This window comes from Geotrypetes seraphini, chromosome 9 (assembly GCF_902459505.1).
Source record: "Geotrypetes seraphini chromosome 9, aGeoSer1.1, whole genome shotgun sequence".
NCBI lineage: Eukaryota > Metazoa > Chordata > Amphibia > Gymnophiona > Dermophiidae > Geotrypetes > Geotrypetes seraphini.
Genome location: NC_047092.1, coordinates 178876719 through 178896624, shown reverse-complemented (window position 1 = coordinate 178896624; position 19906 = coordinate 178876719). Strand labels below are relative to the sequence as shown.

The following is a 19906-nucleotide window of genomic DNA, read 5'->3' as shown; positions in this document are numbered from 1 at the left end:
CACAAAATTAATTCATTTTAATCATTTAAATAATTGAATCAAAACTAAAAGAAGCAAGAACATAAGGTCTACGCCCTCTTGAGAGCACAAGTGTAGGAGTTGTGCTTGTGTCTCCTGCAGTGCTCGTGTCCTGGTTGAAGCGATGTCAGTGTTGTCACATGATCCCAGCACCTAGAATTCTATCTCTTGATCACAATCTATAGGCTCCCTGGTCACAGCTGTAACCTTAATGTACTGTATTTGCACAAGCCACGGCTATGAAACTACAGGATGTGACAGTCAAATTCCTCAGCCTCTTTAATGTCACAAACGAGATAACTAGATCTTGCATTTTGACAAGGAGATACGGTTACAACCGGATCGGTGAACAGAGAACACATTCGTGCCTATTTTGTAGAATATCTAAAACCAAGAAAAAAAAATGCAAGTTGTGCTTATAAATTAGATAGGAATAATTGGATATTTAAATGGTATGTGGCCTTCATTATAAGGCGTATGGGGACAGACTTAAAGATCTGAATCTGTATACTTTGGAGGAAAGGCGAGAGAGGGAAGATATGATAGAAACATTTAAATACCTAAATGCCCATGAGTCGAGTCTCTTTAATTTGAAAGGAAACTCTGCAATGAGAGGGCATAGGATAAAGTTAAGAGGTGCTACCTTCACTTTTCCTTATCCCCCACCTCACTGTCTTTACCTTAAATGTGCCACTATCCAATCTTATATTGTATTTCTCCCCTTTTTACCCTGTTTCATATTTGTGCATTGTAATTAATCAAAATGTCTGAAAGTACTAATCTCTGTACCCATTTTAAGTTTTGTACATCGCTTAGAAAGTTTGATGAGCGATATAATCAAATTTTAAATAAAACTTTATAAACTTGAAAAGGCTAGAATGTCAATTTCATAAGAAATGCTATTAGTGGAATTAAGGACCTGCTACTCTTAAAGCCTCTTGGTTGTGGAAGGGTTGTAGTAGGTTGAGTCAGGTTATAATATGTACTCTGCTCTCCTCTAGGATCAAAAGGCAGATGCAGTCACTCTGGATGGTGGGATGATTTACCAAGCTGGGAAGCATTTCAACTTAAAGCCTATAGTTGGAGAGTCCTATGGACAAGGTATATATGAACATAAAGTGAAGGCCTCATGCATTGGCATGGGGAAATAGGAGTAATTGGGATGCTTCTGTTTAGATGTAAACAAAAATCTTGATTGCAGCTATCAATATATTCATGAGATCAACAAAAGTAATAGTTGATGTGAAAAGGACCCAACAAGGTCCATGTTTTTGGCATGCCATGCCTTCCTCAGGAGTCCTGATCAGAAGTTGGGATAAACGTGCCTAAGAACGTCTACAAGTTGGAAGAGTCCAGCTACCCTCACAGCCTATAGTCCAAAAATGCCTCTGGAGCACCTTGCAGGGGCTGTGAATAGACATCAGAAGCAAGGTGTTCCTCAGGCTAAAATTCCTTGAGACTGTAGAGCTGTGGTATTGTGCTTTCCATTCACCCCCCCGGCTCCTATCCCCATGAAATTTTCATAATTAAATTCAATAATCGTGATTACCACATCATCACTGTTCCCAAACATTTCTGTACAAAATGGACGTCGTACTTGGCTTTGGCTATATTTACAATCGGAGGACAATTTCCAAAAGCCGCATATCCAGGTAGACAGGTGATTTGAAAATTACCCATCCTTCCTGCAGGTAAAAGAACATGAGGTCTAATAGAAGAGAGCAGAGTGCGCCTGGTCTTCAAAACCCCACTTTATTAACAACCAAACATAAAATCTTTGTGTGGCTTTCAGGATCTTGAAAGCAGTTGTTCCTTGTCTGCCCAGGTGACCACCTAGTTGTCTTAGAGCTAGATTCTCTAATATTCGCGGTAAAATCAGACGGTCTGCTATCAAGGCTTCTATTGTACAGATTTCAAAAAGATGAGTCATTCTTAAGACCCTGCATGCAAATGAGGTTCATGGATGTTTGTGTAGGCTTGCTAAATTTACATGAGATGAGTAGCGATCAGCACATGGGCAGAATTAGCCCCGCAAATTTTTTTTTTTTTTTTTAATAAAGACACCCCCCCCCCCCCAATTGAAGATTGACAGGAGGGATGTCCACTTCCTCCCATTGATGCCACTGAGGTCCCCCAATAACCAAAACCTGACACCCCCAAGCAGCAGGAGGGATGCCCACTCCCTCCTGCTGCTGCTGCCCAACCCCCAACAATCAAACACCTGCCTCCCCCTGGGCAACAGGAAGGCATGCCCACTCCCTACTGCTGCCACCGCACACTCCACCCAACAATCAAGCACCTGCTCCACCCTGGGCAACAGGAATGATGTCCACTCCTTCCCACTGCTGCCACCTACCCTGCCAACAACCAAATACCTGCCCCCCTGACAGCAGGAGAGATGCTGACTCTCTCTCACAACTCCTGACAATCAAGCACCTGTCCCCCCTGGGAAGCAGGAGAGATGCCTATTCCCTCCTTGCCACCATTGCCCAACATCTCCCTGTACCCTCCACTAACCCCCCCACCCCCCCTGCACCATATCTTTGGCATGAAGGCCAGCCAGAGGGGTGCTTACTTCCTCTGGCTAGCAGGCCCGCCTCTTCAAAATGGCAGTCCTTCTCCTTCTCAGTGTATCCTGGGATGCCCTGGGGCGGGGCCTATGTGTCTGATTGGCCAAGGTGCCTAAGGCCTCTCCCATGGGAGGGGCCTTAGGCATCTGGGCCAATCAGGGACTTAGGCCCCTTTCTAGTGCATCCTGGGAGGGGCCTTAAGTGCCTTGGCCAGTCAGGCCCCAGCCCAGCACATCCCAGGATGCACCAGGAAGAGGAAGGCCTGCCATTTTGAAGAGGTAGGCTTGCTGGCCGGAGGGAGTAGGCATCCCTCCAGCTGGCCTTTGTGCCAAAGGTACGGGGAATGGGGGTTGGGCAATGGAAGCAGGGAAGGTGTGGGCATCTCTCCTGCTGCCGGGAAGGGCAGGCGTTTGGTTGTTGGGGGGGGGGGGTGCGGTGGCAGTGGGAGAGAGTCCCCTTCTTTAGTCTCTAATTAGACCCATCGCTTCAATTCCTTTTTGGACTAGTCCAATAGTAACTATCAAATTTTCTAGAGTGACATATACTGTTACATGACTCCCAGTCGGGATTTTGCCCTCAATTTAGTACTGAAACAGTATTGGCCGCACTTTTGGACTTCCTTCATAACTTATTCATTAAGGGCAGCAGTGCCCTTATTTTACAGTTTGACTTAAGCAGTGCCTTCGATTTGGTCGAACCAGACATAGCGAGACCTGGAAAATTGCAACAATCGCAAGAGAACATAGCAATCAAAAATGAATAAATAAAATAACAAATCAGTTGCTCCAGTATTCAAAGACATTCCTCTGGATACTGGCAGCAGTGACGTACGGGGTGAGCGATGGGGGCAGTCTGCCCCCAGCGCCATGTTGGCAGGGACACCGGCACCCCCTCCTCCTCTCTCCTACCTTTGCCTATTCCCACTCCTCGCCACGCATGTGCCCCCCTTTCCTTCCCCGTACCTCTAGTTAACCACCATGAGCAACAACTTCATCGTGCTCCTCGCAACCACGTCGGCTCTCCCGCTGACGTTACTTCTGGGTACCGTGCTTAGGAAATGACATCAGAGGGAGAGCCTCTAGGCTCGCAAGGAGCCCGTTGAAATTGTTACTTGCAATGGTAAAGGGAAGGGGGACACATGCAGCAGGGGGCAACGGGGAGGCAGAGATAAGGGCGGGGAGGGGCGCCTCCGTCCTGGGTGCCTCTCGCCCTCACTATGCCACTGACTGGCAGCAGTCATCTGTTCCATTGCCCTCGATAGCCCTATCTTTATAGTGACACAGAAAATTATATCGAGATGGTGCTAGTGCAGACATGATTGCTTGAGAAACGAACGGGAGAAACAACCACCAAGGTGACCAATTGGTGATCAATCCCTTTTATTATAATTGACTCGACATGATCGTGTTTCGGCCCAAAATGGCCTGCCTCAGGAGTCTTGTAGTTAGATCATAATTGATAAGATGTACCAATTCGCATAATCTTTCATTTGATGTATCATGAGAAACACTGCTGCTCGAATAGCCAGCGTCTACTGTTGACCGCAGTCATTGATACATCGAATGAAAGATTATGCGAATTGGTACATATTATCAATTATAATCTAACTTCAAGACTCCTGAGGCAGGCTCTTTTGGGCCGAAACAAGATCATGTCAAGTCAATTACAATAAAAGGAATTGATCACCAATTGGTCACCTTGGTGGTTGTTTCTTGCTAGTGCAGAGATGGACATTTCCAAAAATGATATGGAGAGCAGTGATCTTTAACCTCCTGTTCAAATAGCTAACTTTAAGATAGCAAATTTAAAAATGTGCCTTTTTTTTCCACTATCCACAGCCCTGAATATAAATGCATAATTTAAGTGTTGCGGCCGATATTTAAAAACGCAAAAAGCCAACCACATTGTTTAAATACCGGGCCAAGTATGTATTGGACAGACTGCTCACCCCTGTACCCAGACAAAAAAGGGGTTTACTGGTTATTCAACAAGAATGGACTCTTCCTCATCCCTGCCTCCCCCACTAAAAATTAATAAAGGAAAGTTACTTGCTTCTTAGCTCAGCCCCAGGAAGGTTGTGTTCACGGGTAAGGACTTGCTTCAGTTGTGATGTTATCAATGATGGATTTATCTATATGAACTTTTTCTTGGCTTCAAGATCTTGGCAGCTCGTACTATGCAGTGGCGGTTGTCAGGAAAGATTCCACTGTTAACATCAACAGTCTAAAGGGGCTAAAGTCGTGCCATACAGGAATGAATAGGACAGCTGGCTGGAACGTCCCTGTTGGTTATCTCGTTGATAGTGGCCGAGTGTCTGCCATGGGCTGCAACATTGCAAAAGGTAAAAAACCACCGCACTTTGGTCTTTGAAATGGAATCAAGTTTCCTGGTGGACACGTTGCCACCCGTATCGCCTTCTTCTCACAGGAAGGGAAAAAGATGTTGCTACTGATGCTGGATGAGGAGGCGGCATTTTGTGACATTTTCCATAACTATCTTATCAAGCAACATTTTCTGGTCTCATATCATTAGTGTTGTAAAGCTTGTCTTCCATTCCTGGATTTCCCCGGACATGACCTCCTTTTTGAGGACATGTCAGAAATCCGTGTCGGGCAGGCAGCGGGGTGGAGCTAGGGTGGGATTGGGAGTGAGCATATCACAAATACAATTAGAATATCTTTTTTTTAGATTACGTATGATCAGATCAATTGCAAAATTTTTAGAGCCTAAATCCTTAAACATACTGATTCACTCACTCATTATTTCAAAATTGGATTATTGTAATGCATTATTATTTAATATCACTCAGAAAGAGAAAAAACGTCTCCAGATAGTCCAAAACACAGCAATTAAATTAATACATAACTGTAAAAAATTTGATCACGTCACACCACTTTTTATAAAATCTCATTGGCTCCCTATCTCTCATCGTTTTACTTTTAAATTACTACTTTTAGTTTTTAAAACATTGAACACAAACGAACCACAATTCATAAACAGACTACTTATCCCCTACTGTACCTCTCATACATTGAGATCAACCAACCAAAATCTCTTAACAGTTCCTTCACTAAAAATTATTGGAACCCGTCGCACTGATATCTTTTCTGTCATAGCCCCACAATTGTGGAATAACCTGCCCCTGTATCTTAGAACTGAAAAAGATTTAAAGCAGTTTAAAAGTAGCTTAAAAAGTTTCCTTTTTAAGGACGCATTTAACATATGAAACCAATTTTCCTATTCTTTTCTTAACTTATATTTCTCCTCATTACCTTCCCTTACCTCATGTTTTTTACCTTACACCTTTTTGTTTTTTTTTTATACATATGTAATTTTACCCTTCTTTCCTTATATGTCCGTTAGTCTGTATAATTTTAACTTTATGTTTTTAACATTGTATTAAATTTTAACTAACCCCGTATTTGTACTATTTTTCTTGTTTTTGTAAATCGCTTAGTAAATTTAAATAAGCGATTCAACAAATTTTGAATAAACTTGAAACTTGAGTGGGGTTGGGGCGTTACAGGGCGGGAATGAGTAGAACTGGGCGGGCCTGGGGGCAGGTCTAGGGGGTCCAGATTTTCTGACTGGAAAATCTGGCAACCCTACCCATTCCACAAGGCTCAGAGTCCAGTGGCTGTAAAACTCTGCCTGACCCTTCTAAATGGTTTATTGATATTTGTCCTTGAATAGAATTTACCTCTAAGACATTTTCAAACCAGTGGTTCCCAGTGCAGTCCTCGAGTCTCGGCCAGTTTGTTTTCTTTCAAGATATTCACAACAAATATAAATGAGAGAGATTTGCAAGCTCTGCCTCTGTTTTTTCTTTATGTTTAAATCTGTTTATTAATTTCAAAAACAGCACAGAAACAAGCACTCAAGATCAGTGAACAAGAACTATCACCCCATTGATTTATCGCCTATTCAAAATTCTAGGCGATGTACAAATTGTTCAAAAATTTAGGTAACATATCATTTAGACATACAATAATTTGGGTAAAAAAAGTAAACTTATTTAAGCAGATATCAATAAATTTAGATGAGATATTTCTACATATAATAATAAAACAAAAGGGAAGTTATTTAATGGTTACATTCATTGTTAAATTCAATAATTCAAGGGAAGTACATTAGGAAGGGAGACACTGACAATTAACGAAGAAAATTAGATTGGCAATGCAGAATATTTTAGTCATTAAAAGCATCTGTAAATAGAAAACTTTTAAGTTTGGTCTTAAATTTGTCTAAGTTTTTTTCTTGTCTTAAATAGAGTGGGAGATCATTCCAGGACTGAGGGGCTGTTATAGAAAAGATTGTATTGCGCCTTGTATTAATAACTTTTAATGAAGGGATAGCTGAATAGTGTGAAGGAGGGGCTCTAAATATAGCAAAAAGAGTAAAGGGGATAGAGGGCAACCCTGACGCGTCCCTCGCCCAACCGAAAAAGGATGAGTAAGGCAGCCATTTACTAGTAGCGAAGCAGTCGGCTCACAATACAACGCACGCAGAGAAGACCAAAACCAGCCCCCTATCCCTACATAGTCCAGAACCCGAAAAAGATAATGCCAATTAACCTGATTGAACGCTTTGGCGGCGTCCAAACTCGCCAAAATGCCTAAAGTGGATGTAGATTGAGCTTTGGACGCCGCCAACAATACCCGCCGAACGTTTCCCACCGAATGCCTTCCCTGAACAAACCCAACCTGTGCAGTAGAAATAACAGTAGGTAACAACGGGGTCAGACAAATTGCCAGCAAACGGGCTAGTATTTTTAAGTCCACATTAATGAGTGAGATGGGACGATAAGACTCTACATCATCTCTAGATTTACCCGGTTTGGGAATCAAAGTAATAGTGGCCTGGTTGGCATGGATGGGAAAGGAACCCTTCTCCAACGCTACCACAAAGTAGCCCAGAAGAGGTTCACATACCTGCAGAGATAACATTTTATAGAACTCAGTTGTAAACCCATCAGGGCCCGGAGCCGTGCAAGATCGCAAGTTTTCAATCGCCTTCTGGATCTCCGTGCCCTGAATAGGTCTATTTAAAGCTGACCTCCGCAAGGCAGTGAATTTAGGCATGCCAGCATCCCCTAAGTAATCGACAATATCTGGACCAGTATAGGGGCCAGAAGAAGCATAAAAGTTAGAAAAATGGTGGAAAAACGCATCAGCAATGTCTGCAGGCTTCGTGTGATAAGAAGCATTAGACGCCCGTATATGGGAAATATAACGATCGTCTTGCCAATTTTTGGTCAGGTGAGCCAACAATTTACCCGTTCTATTTCCAAATCGATAGAACCGATACTTCCTATAAAAAAGGGAGCGTTTAATCCGTTCGTGGAGCAAAGCATTAAGTGCCACTTGAGTGGAATGCAGCTCTTCCTGAAGGGCCCGAGTAGGGTGTTGCAAGAACTTAGTTTTAATACGGGAATACTGTTTTTCCAAGCGTAAAATACCATGCGATATTCTTTTACGGCGGGCTGACACGTAAGATATAATCGCCCCCCGAAGGACCGTTTTTGCCGTGTCCCAAAAAAGAGCAGGGGTGGATTGGTGCTGACCATTAGTAAGAAGAAAATCTTCCCAGCAGGTCTGCATATACGCCAGAAAGTCAGGGTCAGTGTGTAAATAGGAAGGAAACCGCCATCGGGAAGACCCCATAGGAGGAAAACCCCAGGTCACATCAATCCACAGAGGGCAATGATCAGACACTTCCAAAGGCCCTATGGTAGCCTCTGTAATGCTAGAAAACAAAGATTCCGAAATCAGGAAGTAATCTATATGAGAAAAAGACCCGTGTGCCCGAGACTGGTGTGTGTAATCTCTCTCAAAGGGGTGAAGGAGCCACCAAGGGTCAATCAGACCCAAAGACTTGCACAAAAAGGGAATGCCCTTAGTCAATGCACCCGGTGGGGAGGCAGCTGGAGCAGAGCGATCAAGCGAAGCGTCCATTACTTGATTAAGGTCTCCCGCCACTATCAAGGGGTAAGAAGTATCCAACAGACCTAAAGTAATCAAGGAATCAAAATAAGTCTGAGAGTAGGAATTAGGCCCATATGTAATCAAAAGTCTAAAGTCTGAACCCTGTAGTGAAACATGTAAGAGTAAATTGCGACCCTGCAGATCCTGGTGACCTACAGTAACAGCACACTTCAACCCTTTACGGACCAGTAAACAAACCCCGGCCCGCTTCCCTCCAGAGGAAGCATAAAACACTGAGCCCACCCAGCCCCTCTGCAGTTTCTTGTGTTCCTCATCGGTCAATGAGCTACAGCTCACGGAAAACGGACGCACGCATAGGAAGTGCGCATGCGCGGCTTACCGTTTTATTATATTAGATGCAATTTTTAAGTTTTACAACTAAGATAAACTTGCATGGAAAATGAACACGGCCTCTGTTTTATAGAACTCGGTCTCTTGTATATTCATTGTGGATATCCTGAAAAGCAGCTTGGCTGGGTGTGTCCCGAAGATTGGGTTGAAAAGCCATTTTAATGTTTAAATGTTTTTATTCAGTTTCAAAGGAATCGTACAACAGCGGAGAACAGGCCATGAACATCTTAGAAGTAAACAGCTCTTTATCACCCTCCCCAAATCAAAACAGAAGTATCTCTTACGCATCAGGTCCAATATCTATGAAAGCTAAAGGTTAACCATTCAACAATCTTCTGTGTGAAAAGCCATTTGAAAAGAAACAAGCTGGACCTTGAGCTTTGGTTTCTTACAGTCGAGGGTAAGGAAGGAAGCTGGAAGCTGCAGCTTTAGGGCCAGTAATTGATTTACGATAAGAATGAGTTATGTTTCCTTCCTAGGGGCTCATTCATAGAGGTCCCACTGGATACTCCACTGGTATGTACTTCCTACACAGAAGACACACTTGAGGAGTTTATATACATCACTTTCTTTCCTATTTGTTGTTTCCTCCTCGATCTATGATTTTTGTTGGTCCATTGATACACATAACCTTTCGTGTAGTAAGAACATAAGAACATAAGAAGTTGCCTCCGCTGAGGCAGACCAGAGGTCCATCTTGCTCAGCGGTCCGCTCCCGCGGCGGCCCATCAGGCCTATTGCCTGAGCAGTGGTCCCTGACTATTTCTATAACCTACCTCTACTCCTATCTGTACCCCTCAATTCCTTTGCCCTCTAGGAACCTATCCAAACCTTCTTTGAAGCCCTGTAACGTGCTCCTGCCTACCACAGCCTCTAGAAGCGCGTTCCATGTATCCACCACCCTCTGGGTGAAAAAGAACTTCCTAGCGTTTGTTCTAAACCTGTCCCCTTTCAATTTCTCCGAGTGCCCCTTTGTACTTGTGGTTCCCCTTAATTTGAAAAATCTGTCCCTGTCTACTTTCTCTATGCCTTTCAGGATCTTGAAGGTTTCTATCATGTCTCCCCTAAGTCTCCGCTTCTCCAGGGAGAACAGCCCCAGTTTTTTCAATCTGTCAGTATACTCGTCTCGTTTAAACTTGCTAATTTTTTGTTGTTTTATCTCCTCCCTATATTTTTCCATTTGCTGGGTAAACCTCATCAGCTGTCGTTCATACTCCTCTTCATCCGTCATAGCTTTAATCTGTGCTAATTGACCACTTAACTCAGTCTTAGCTTCCTGAATCTTGTGGTTCAACACATCAATTGTGAGTAACATTAGGTCTAACAAACACTGAGTTAATACCGCATTCCACCTTTTCACATATTCCCCAATTTCCTCCCAAGAGTTCAGCTATCCTTTCAGTCGGGAGACCTGATTTTTGACATCCAAGCCGCTGTTGCCATTGTCCTATATTGCTTGGAAACCCAATCAATACCATTACACAAAGTAAATCCCCCCCCCCCTCTTTTTTGTTTAACACATAATATACAATTAGAAGAAGAGAACTTGCTACATATATTCACAAATCATGAGATAGATTTGCATCTCAAGGAGGCAGTGCATGCAAATCCATCTCATACATATTCATTGTGGGTATCCTGAAAACCTGACCTGCCTGTGGCTCTCGAGGACCAGAATTGCCTACCCCTGGTCTAGAGCAACCAATTCTCTTGGGCTGTACCTCCCCCCACATTTTTGGACAAAGCATCTGTAAGGATGATGCTCTCAAACCTGAAGGGAAGGAAAAGTAGCTGGCTGTCCTGCAACTGCCCCCTGCTGGCCATAGAGTGGTGCGGAAGCTGAATCTTTTCCTTTCAACCTTCCTACCTGGCAAGACTATGCTGTTTTGACTGGGAAATAAATTGAAACGGAAAAAATTATGTGATGCAGTAACTGGTTTCTTATACCATGCTACTGATGGGGATCTGAAAATCCAAATACATTTAACAAGAAAAAAAAGTATGTTTTTTATTGCATGTTTAAAGTTAGCAAAGACTCAGGTCACAAGCCACAGTCCCTTCCATGGTCCCAAGCACATTCCAATCTTAGGGTCTGCAAAAATGTCTGTGATGTCTCTGGTCTCCACTGAGCAGCCATCCACCTTCAGCTATAAAACATCATATTGTGTCCCAGACAGCTGCTTCCTGAAAAGTGTGAAAACAGAAACCAGTTTTTCTGTGGTCACTCCTCGGGGGCTGGGATTAGCCTTTAGCCAGAGTCTGAGACATCATTCAAAATAATCTCTTTTCACCCAGGGTTTTTTGTTGTACCTTGCTTTTCTAGAATATACAAGTTCTAAAGTGAGTTTTTCTGGCATTATATTTCAGCTGTCGGCGAGTTTTTCTCTCAGAGCTGCGTCCCTGGTGCTGGGAGTACAAATGTAACGTCGCTCTGTGACCTCTGCGTAGGGGACGAGCGTGGACAGAATAAATGTGAGCCGGGCCCTCAGGAATTTTACTCTGGCTACAGTGGGGCATTCAGGTACAGTCTGGGGGCCTCGGCTCCATTTCAAGATGCATTTTAGACTGCTGCTTTCATTGGTCCTGCAGTGCCCTAGCTTTGCAATACTCATGGTGGGTATTCTGGAAACCAGACCTGCTAGAAGCGCCCCAGGACTGGCTGAAGAAACACTGTTTTATGGAATATCATTCATAAATAGAAGCTTTGAATACACAACAGTCGGAAAACCCCACTGTAGAGAAAATCATCTCATGTAAATACTAGGGACGGGAAACAGAGATGATCTCATCTGGCCATAAGACCAGGGTTGAGAAAATATGACTGTAGAGGTATCTTCAGGAGCTGAGAAGAGATGAATCTCAGCCTTGTTTCATAGAGGATGTTGATCCCAGTTAGGTTTTGGGGTTTTTCAGGGTTTTTCCTCCTTTCTTTTTTTCATGCACGGTCTGTGTCTGTGTATGGCCGTTTGGTGGAGGATGGGCAGGGGAGGGCTTCAATGGCTGGGAGGGTGTAGATGGGCTGGAGTAAGTCTTAACAGAGATTTTGGCAGTTGGAACCCAAGCACAGTACCGGGTAAAGCTTTGGATTCTTGCCCAGAAATAGCTAAGAAGAAAAATTTAAAAAATAAAATAAAATAAAAAATAAAAAAAAATTTAAATTGAATCAGGTTGGGCAGACTGGATGGACCATTCGGGTCTTTATCTGCCGTCATCTACTATGTTACTATGTTACTATGTTACTCTCCTTTCTTTCTTTTTTCATGGCGTTTCTCTCCTTTCTTTCTTTTTTTCAGGGCGTTTCTCTCCTTTCTTTCTTTTTTCAGGGCATTTCTCTCCTTTCTTTTTTTGTGTGTTTCCTCCTTTCTTTTTTCAGGGCGTTTCTCTCCTTTCTTTCTTTTTTTCTCAGTGTGTTTCCTCATTCTTTCTTTTTTCACAGTGTTTCTCTCCTTTCTTTCTTTTTTTCTCAGTGTGTTTCCTCATTCTTTCTTTTTTCACAGTGTTTCTCTCCTTTCTTTCTTTTTTCAGGGCGTTTCTCTCCTTTCTTTCTTTTTTCTCAGTGTGTTTCCTCATTCTTTCTCTTTCCACGGCGTTTCTCTCCTTTCTTTCTTTTTTCAGGGCATTTCTCTCCTTTCTTTCTTTTTTCTCAGTGTGTTTCCTCATTCTTTCTTTTTTCACGGCATTTCTCTCCTTTCTTTCTTTTTTTCAGGGCGTTTCTCTCCTTTCTTTCTTTTTTTCAGGGCGTTTCTCTCCTTTCTTTCTTTTTTCACGGCGTTTCTCTCCTTTCTTTCTTTTTTCAGAGCATTTCTCTCCTTTCTTTCTTTTCTCTCAGTGTGTTTCCTCATTTCTTTCTTTTTTCACGGCGTTTCTCTCCTTTCTTTTTTTTTCAGGGCGTTTCCTCCTTTCTTTCTTTCAGGGCATTTCTCTCCTTTCTTTCTTTTTTCAGGGTGTTTCCTCCTTTCTTTTTTTCAGGGCATTCCTCTCCTTTCCTTTTTTTTTCTTTTTTTCAGGGCGTTTCTCTCCTTTCTTTATTTTTCAGCGTGCTTCCTCCTTTCTTTCTTTTTTCAGGGCGTTTCTCTCCTTTCTTTCTTTCAGGGTTTTTCTCTCCTTTCTTTTTTCAGGGCATTTCTCTCCTTTCTTTTTTTCTCAGGGTGTTTCCTCCTTTCTTTTTTTCTCAGGGCGTTTCTCTCCTTTCTTTTTTTCAGGGTGTTTCCTTCTTTCTTTCTTTCTTTTTTCCAGGGCGTTTTTCTCCTTTCTTTCTTTTTTCAGGGCATTTCTCTCCTTTCTTTTTTTCTCAGGGTGTTTCTTCCTTTCTTTTTTTTCAGGGCGTTTCTCTCCTTTCTTTTTTTCAGGGCGTTTCCTCCTTTCTTTCTTTTTTTCTCAGGGCGTTTCCTCTTTTCTTTCTTTTTTTTTCAGGGCATTTCCTCTTTTCTTTTAGCCAGCATTGGCCCATATGAAAGCATAAAAACTTCTAGACATGTGTCCTGCTCGTACAGCAGAGGTCAAGGGTGCTTATAAAAGGTGAATCAAAAATGCTGTCTGGCTTCCTTCATCATATGTTTCCACGTAAATTAGTGGCCCTCGTCAGATGTGCTGAGGGTATCGTGGGCAGCAGTTCATAATCATGACAGCAGAACTAGCCTGGTGGTTAAAGCAATGGGGCTGGAAACCTTGGTCAACTCCCCCTTGCCCCACTGAAATTCTTTATGTCCTGGAAAAGGTCACTTGATCTCCTATTGACTCTGGTACCCTATTAAGATAAGCTCTTGTAACTGAATTCTAATTGTGCCATCAGTTTCTTTGAGACCATTTGGAAAAGTGGGCCAAACAGTTGTACTATTACTGAGAGCCACAGATCACAAGGTTGGACGGGGGATGGATAGAGCCCATACCAGGAGCAGCATGGCAGTCTGCAGTGGTTCACAAGGCAAGTAGGTACTGTGTGATTGTTGGTTTGAAATGTGTATGTTGACAAGGCAGAATATACTGAGTAAATCCAATGGCATAGTAAGGGAAAAAGGTGCCCAGAATAGAGGGAAGATGGTACCCAGCATCCCCTCCCCCCACCAGTGATTGTGGGGTCTCTTAACTGTACACCACCACTGGTACCTCTTAAATACTTCTATTCTCCAGCAGCAGAAAGCAGGGACTCCTACCTGCTGCTTGTGCCGCCTCAAGCCTTCCCTCTGATGTCATTTCCTGGTCCTGTAAACAGGAAGTGACATCAGAAGGAGGGCTTGGGGCTGGCATGAGCAGAAGGTAGGTATCCCTGTTTGGTGCTGATAATGAATAGAAGGATTTAAGAGGTACCTTAGAGGGAGGGAGTGTACTTAAGATACCCCCCCATTGCTGAGGGGCAGAGAGAATAGATGCTGAGTCTTTAGCTTGCAGGGCTTGAGGAAACCCGCCAGCCACATCACTGCTATGCTGCTGCTGGGTGGTGCCCCTGCTAAGATGGCACTTGGGGCACTCCGCCTCCCTCTCCCATGTTACTATGCTACTGAGTAAACCATAACCATGTCATTTACTGCAGGTGTCTGGCTGAGAGAGCTGGAGATGTTGCCTTTGTGAAGCATAACACAGTATTTGAAAACACAGATGGTAAGTGAACATAAGAACATAAGAAGGTGCCTCCACTGGGACAGACCAGAGGTCCATCCTGCCCTGTGGTCCGCCCACGCGGCGGCCCATCAGACCTATTGCCTGAACAGTGGTCCCAGACTAATTTTGTAACTTACCTCTAATCCTCTAATCCTATCCTTATAACCTACCTCTACTCCTAAGTGATCTGCATTAAACATCTGGGACGATTTTGAAGAGTTTGTTGGACCAAATCATTGATTCATTGTGAGAAGCAGAAAAGGCTGAGAGAAGTTGTTTTGAAGGGAATCCAAATGATTTGGTCCTTTTTTTTTGCAGTTTTGAGTGCAGCAGGTGAAGGGAAATGAGCTAATTATTCTGCTAATTTATTGGGGTTTATTATTTGCCGTTATGAAGAGATTCACCGAAGGCATTGGACAGCAGATGCATAAAATATAAAGCTAATGCTTTGCTTTGCTTATTTGACAAAGTCTAATGACCATGTTTGAAGTGGAGGAACCAAATTAGGGCTTTCAGCATTGACTACATCAGAAGAAACTCCTGGATATGAGGGTCTACTCCTCGGCTGTCATCAACTCTTTCTTTGATCTTGGGCGAGTATTTGTAATACAGTAACAGAAATAATAAGATTACTGGTTTTCCCGCTGTCTATTCCGGAAGCTTCTGTGCAGTAAAATCGCCTAAAATGTGTCGACCTCAGAAATGGTTGCACGTGTATCAAAGTGCGAACACCATGAAGCACATTGGGATCCCATTTGAATGAAATGTAACACTATTATTGTGTGTATTAATTCTCTCTACAGGACACAACCCTGCCATATGGGCCCAGGATCTTCAATCTCGAGATTTCCAGCTCTTGTGCCAGGATGGCAGCCGAGCCGATGTTACCGAATGGAGAAGGTGCAGCCTGGCTCGTATAGCAGCTCATGCTGCTGTAGCTAGATCCGATGCTGATGCATTGACCATCTTCCAGTTGCTAGACGAAGGCCAGGTTGGTGGGATTGGTTGTCTTTTGTGCTGTATGACTGTCTTTTGAAGGCTTCTGTTCCTCCTAGTGCAGCATAAGAATAGCCTTACTGGGCCAGTAGCCCATTCTCACAGTGGCCAATCCAGGTCACTAGTACCTGGCCAAAACCCAGAGTAGCAACATTCCATTATCTCAGAGTAAGCAAGATTCTGGAACCCCAAAGAGTGCAACATTCCATGCTACTGATCCAGGGCAAGCAGTGGCTTCCCCCATGTCTGTCTCAATAACAGACTATGGACTTTTCTTCCAGGAAATTGTCCAGACTTCTCTTAAAACCAGCTACGCTATCCGCTCTTACCACAACCTCTGGCAATGCGTTCCAGAGCTTAACTATTCTCTGAGTGAAAAAAACATTTCCTCCTATTGGTCCTCTAAAACAAAAACTGGACTGTCTGTAGTAGGCCATATGACTTTTAATAGTCTAACAAAAAAAAAAAAAAAAAAAACCAACCTGTTCAGAACTTATCTTGTGTACGAAATTTTGATCCTACAGAACCCCAGATAGTTTTCAAAACTCCAGTGGCATGACTTCTTTGAGCTATGCATGTCGACCCTTGCAAAGGTGTCAGCCTGAGACCAATGAGAAGTAAAAAGATGCCAGTTTCTGAGAAAGAGAAATGTATCATCAGCATACGGAGAAATAATATGTGTATGATCACAAGCAGGAATTTGAATTTTTGAGTTTGATTCAAATTTCAATGCTTAAAAATTGTAAGACTATAAGGAAAGTAATGGAGAATAATGGGCAACCTTAAAAAGTATCTCTATAAAGGATGAAAGAGCTGGAGAACCATCCATTTACAGTTAACATGGCAGAAAGATTAGAATATATAGCTTTAATCCAATTAAGAAAATGTCAACCATGTCTTGTGGTTCCCCAGTCCATTAATCTAACCCCTAGACCTGTCACACTCTCTCAAAATTGCAGAAACAATTTGGTGCTGAAAACTCGACCTTTAAGATGTTCGACTCCACAGAATATGGCGGAAAAAACCTTCTGTTCAAAGACTCCACCACTGAACTAATCCTGATTCCAGACCAGACATACGAGGCTTGGTTGGGCCAAGAGTATCTGCGGACAGTGAAGGCCATAAACTGTGACCCCAGCCGTAAGTCGGACCTTTGTGTCCTCTAAGCGTCATATCAATGCCACAAGCATTTTGTGAGAAAGAGAAGCAACTGTAACATCTCCCCAGAGATTATTTCTTGAAATGTGTAACTTCGTGCAATACAGGCTATCGTTTTTGTCCTAAATGTTCAGGCGCTTTTCAGTAACCAGTCAGAATGTCCAAGTTTTGGCTGTGGTCGCAGAGATAAAACCTAAAATCTAAGTAGTACAGAGTCGTGGCATGCCAGCAATAAAATTAAAGAAGGGCAACTGATGACCCCGTGATAAGACAGCCGACTATCTGAAGTTGTCATCTTTTGGGATTTATAAGGTTCTTTGCCTCAGGAACAGATCTGAACAGTCCTGCATATTATGGAACAGACTTATTTATTTATTCATTCAAATTTCTCTATCATTCTCCCAGGGGAGAATTCATTCATTTATTCAGATATTTGAGCATTTTTCTCTGCCTGTCCTGGTGGGCTCACAATCTATCTAATGCACCTGGGGCAATGGGAGGATTAAGTGACTTACCCAGGGGTCACAAGGAGCAGTGTGGGATTGAACCCACAACCTCAGGGTGCTGAGGCTGTAGCTTTAACCACTGCACCACTCTAGAAATCAAAATGTAGTAAAAATGAGCCAAGTATAGGACAATCAAACCATTGTGACATCACTGATGAGGATGGCTCTTATTGGTGGAATGAGGCATTATGATGTCACAATACCAGCTCTGGTTATCAGAGGCTGAAGCTTTTCACACTGTTTATTTATTCAGTTTTCTATACCGTTCTGCCAGGGGAGCTCAGAACAGTTTAAATGAATTTATTCAGGTACTCTAGCATTTCCCCTGTCTGTGCCGGTGGGCTCACAATCTACCTAATGTACCTGGGGCAATGGGGGGATTAAGTGACTTGGCCAGGATCACAAGGAGTAGCGTGGGTTTGAACCCACAACCTCAGGGTGCTGAGGCTGGAGCTTTAACCACCGCACCACACTCTCATTTTAAATTGGCTTAATCTCCCTGCTTTGGTGAATAAACCCACGGCTATAGAAATGATTAGTGGTGCTACTTTTTACAAATTTCTTTGCTCAGCACCTTTGCTGCCTTTGTATGCACAGAAAAGGGGGGTATCAAATCCCACCCCCACCCCTTTTTTGTTACTGAGAGATAAACTTGATCGTGCCTTAATTTGACTTCAAAGAGCTGTATCGAAATACATTGGCTAGCGTGAGTTCAGCCCATTAGCCCATCCTTGTTTGTGTCTGCAATTCAAGCCCAAAATGCTGTTAGGTTGGTCCTTGTGAGTTAACCAAAGCCCTTCGAGGCAGATGCTAAACCCAGACTTGGCCTTTGGGTCTGGTATATATGTCAAAGTGCTTCTTATTCTGACCACACCTTAAATAAGGTGTCAGGTCAAAAGCGCGCCGGGACAAAGGCGCACCCAGACAATTGAGCGCAGCGCGCACCGCCGCGCCGTTCTAAATTACTGTTTTTAGCGCTCAGACGGGGGGGCATGGGGGGAACCCCCCCACTTTACTTAATAGACATCGCGCCGCGTTGTGGGGGCGTTGTGGGGGGTGTGGGGGGTTGTAACCCCCCACATTTTACTGAAAACTTCACTTTTTCCCTTTTTAGGGAAAAAGTTCAGTTTACAGTAAAATGTGGAGGGTTACAACCCCCCAAACCCCCCATAATGCCGGCGCGATGTCTATTAAGTAAACTGGGGGGGTTCCCCAACAAAACCCCCTGTCGGAGCCCCTAAAAACTGTAATTTAGAGCGGTGCGGCGGCGCGCGCTGCGCTCAATTGTCGGCGCGCACTTTTGTCTTTCGCGCCGTTGTCTATGAACCCTTAAATAATACTAGATACATAAAACCAACAAACTCAGTATAAAATGTAACATTTCATTGAATGCTCTGAGCACATCAGCCAAATGTCCCCTACAGGCCATAAACCCATTCATGTTGTTTGCGCTTATCTGGGGTTACCAGACGTCCGGATTTACTGGATTCAGAGGACTGCAAGGCGTCCAGACAGCTTTTCAGAACCCGGCACTTTGTCCGGGTTTTGAAAAGCTGGTAAGATCGGGGCCGAGTTTGGCGTGACATGGTGACATCACACGCATGCGCAGACGCAATCTAGACCTGGCCTGAAGAGACGAGGTTTGCGTGGGGCTGGGGTTGGGAGGTGGAACGGGGCGTGCCTGAGAGCGGAATGAGGCAGGGCCATGTGTCCTCCTTTACCAGATGCAAAATCTGGTAACCCTGTTGGTATCACTCCTAGGATAACACAACATGTATCGGGGCTTGTGTTCTACGTGTTCTTATCTTGTGGTCTTCACATATGCTGATGCTGCTCCTTTAAACGTTCAGTCACTAAAACTATTTAGATCAGGGATCTCAAAGTCCCTCCTTGAGGGCCGCAATCCAGTCGGGTTTTCAGGATTTCCCCAATGAACATGCATTGAAAGCAGTGCATGCACATAGATCTCATGCATATTCATTGGGGAAATCCTGAAAACCCGACTGGATTGCGGCCCTCAAGGAGGGACTTTGAGACCCCTGATTTAGATCAACCCTGTCCTGGGGACCCCCCCCCAGCCAGTCGGGTTTTCAAGATATCCCTAATGAATATGCATGAAAGAGATTTGCAAATAATGGAAGTGACAGGTATGCAAATCTCTCTCATGCATATTCATTATAACTTAGATAAATAGAAAGAGCTATACTTTAATATAAATATTAAAGTATAGCTCCTTCTATTTATGTAAATTATAATGAATATGCATGAGAGAGATTTGCATACCTGTCACTTCCATTATATGCAAATACATATATTATATGCAATATTTATATTAAAGTATAGTTCTTTCTATTTATCTAAGTTATAATGAATATGCATGAGAGAGATTTGCATACTTGTCACTTCCATTATATGCAAATACATATATTATATGCAATATTTATATTAAAGTATAGCTCTTTCTATTTATCTAAGTTATATGTTGATTTATGAGGGCTATTGAAGTGATATTATAAATCCCGCTGTCTTTTATATAACGCATATTCATTAGAGATATCTTGAAAACCAGACTGGCTGGGGGGTCCCCAGGACAGGGTTGAGAACCACTGATTTAGATGAAACTGCCATGTATACGCTTTTTTCTTTGTGGCATTTTGTGTTGAGAGGCCTCAATTGTTCGATGCTGCCTTTTTCTTTACAGTTAGAGGTTCTTGAGAGTTTTTTT

The 19906-nt window shown here is 43.2% G+C and overlaps 1 protein-coding gene across 1 annotated transcript in view; it reads left to right on the top strand.

Moving 5' to 3' along the window:
• MELTF (melanotransferrin) overlaps positions 1-19906 on the top strand; it is a 59955-nt gene that overhangs the window by 15674 nt on the left and 24375 nt on the right. The window contains exons 3-8 of the mRNA XM_033958214.1: positions 1020-1119; positions 4747-4929; positions 11291-11444; positions 14454-14521; positions 15325-15512; positions 16477-16657. Coding sequence (XP_033814105.1) covers positions 1020-1119; positions 4747-4929; positions 11291-11444; positions 14454-14521; positions 15325-15512; positions 16477-16657 — 874 coding nt within the window. The remainder of the gene's footprint in view (positions 1-1019; positions 1120-4746; positions 4930-11290; positions 11445-14453; positions 14522-15324; positions 15513-16476; positions 16658-19906) is intronic.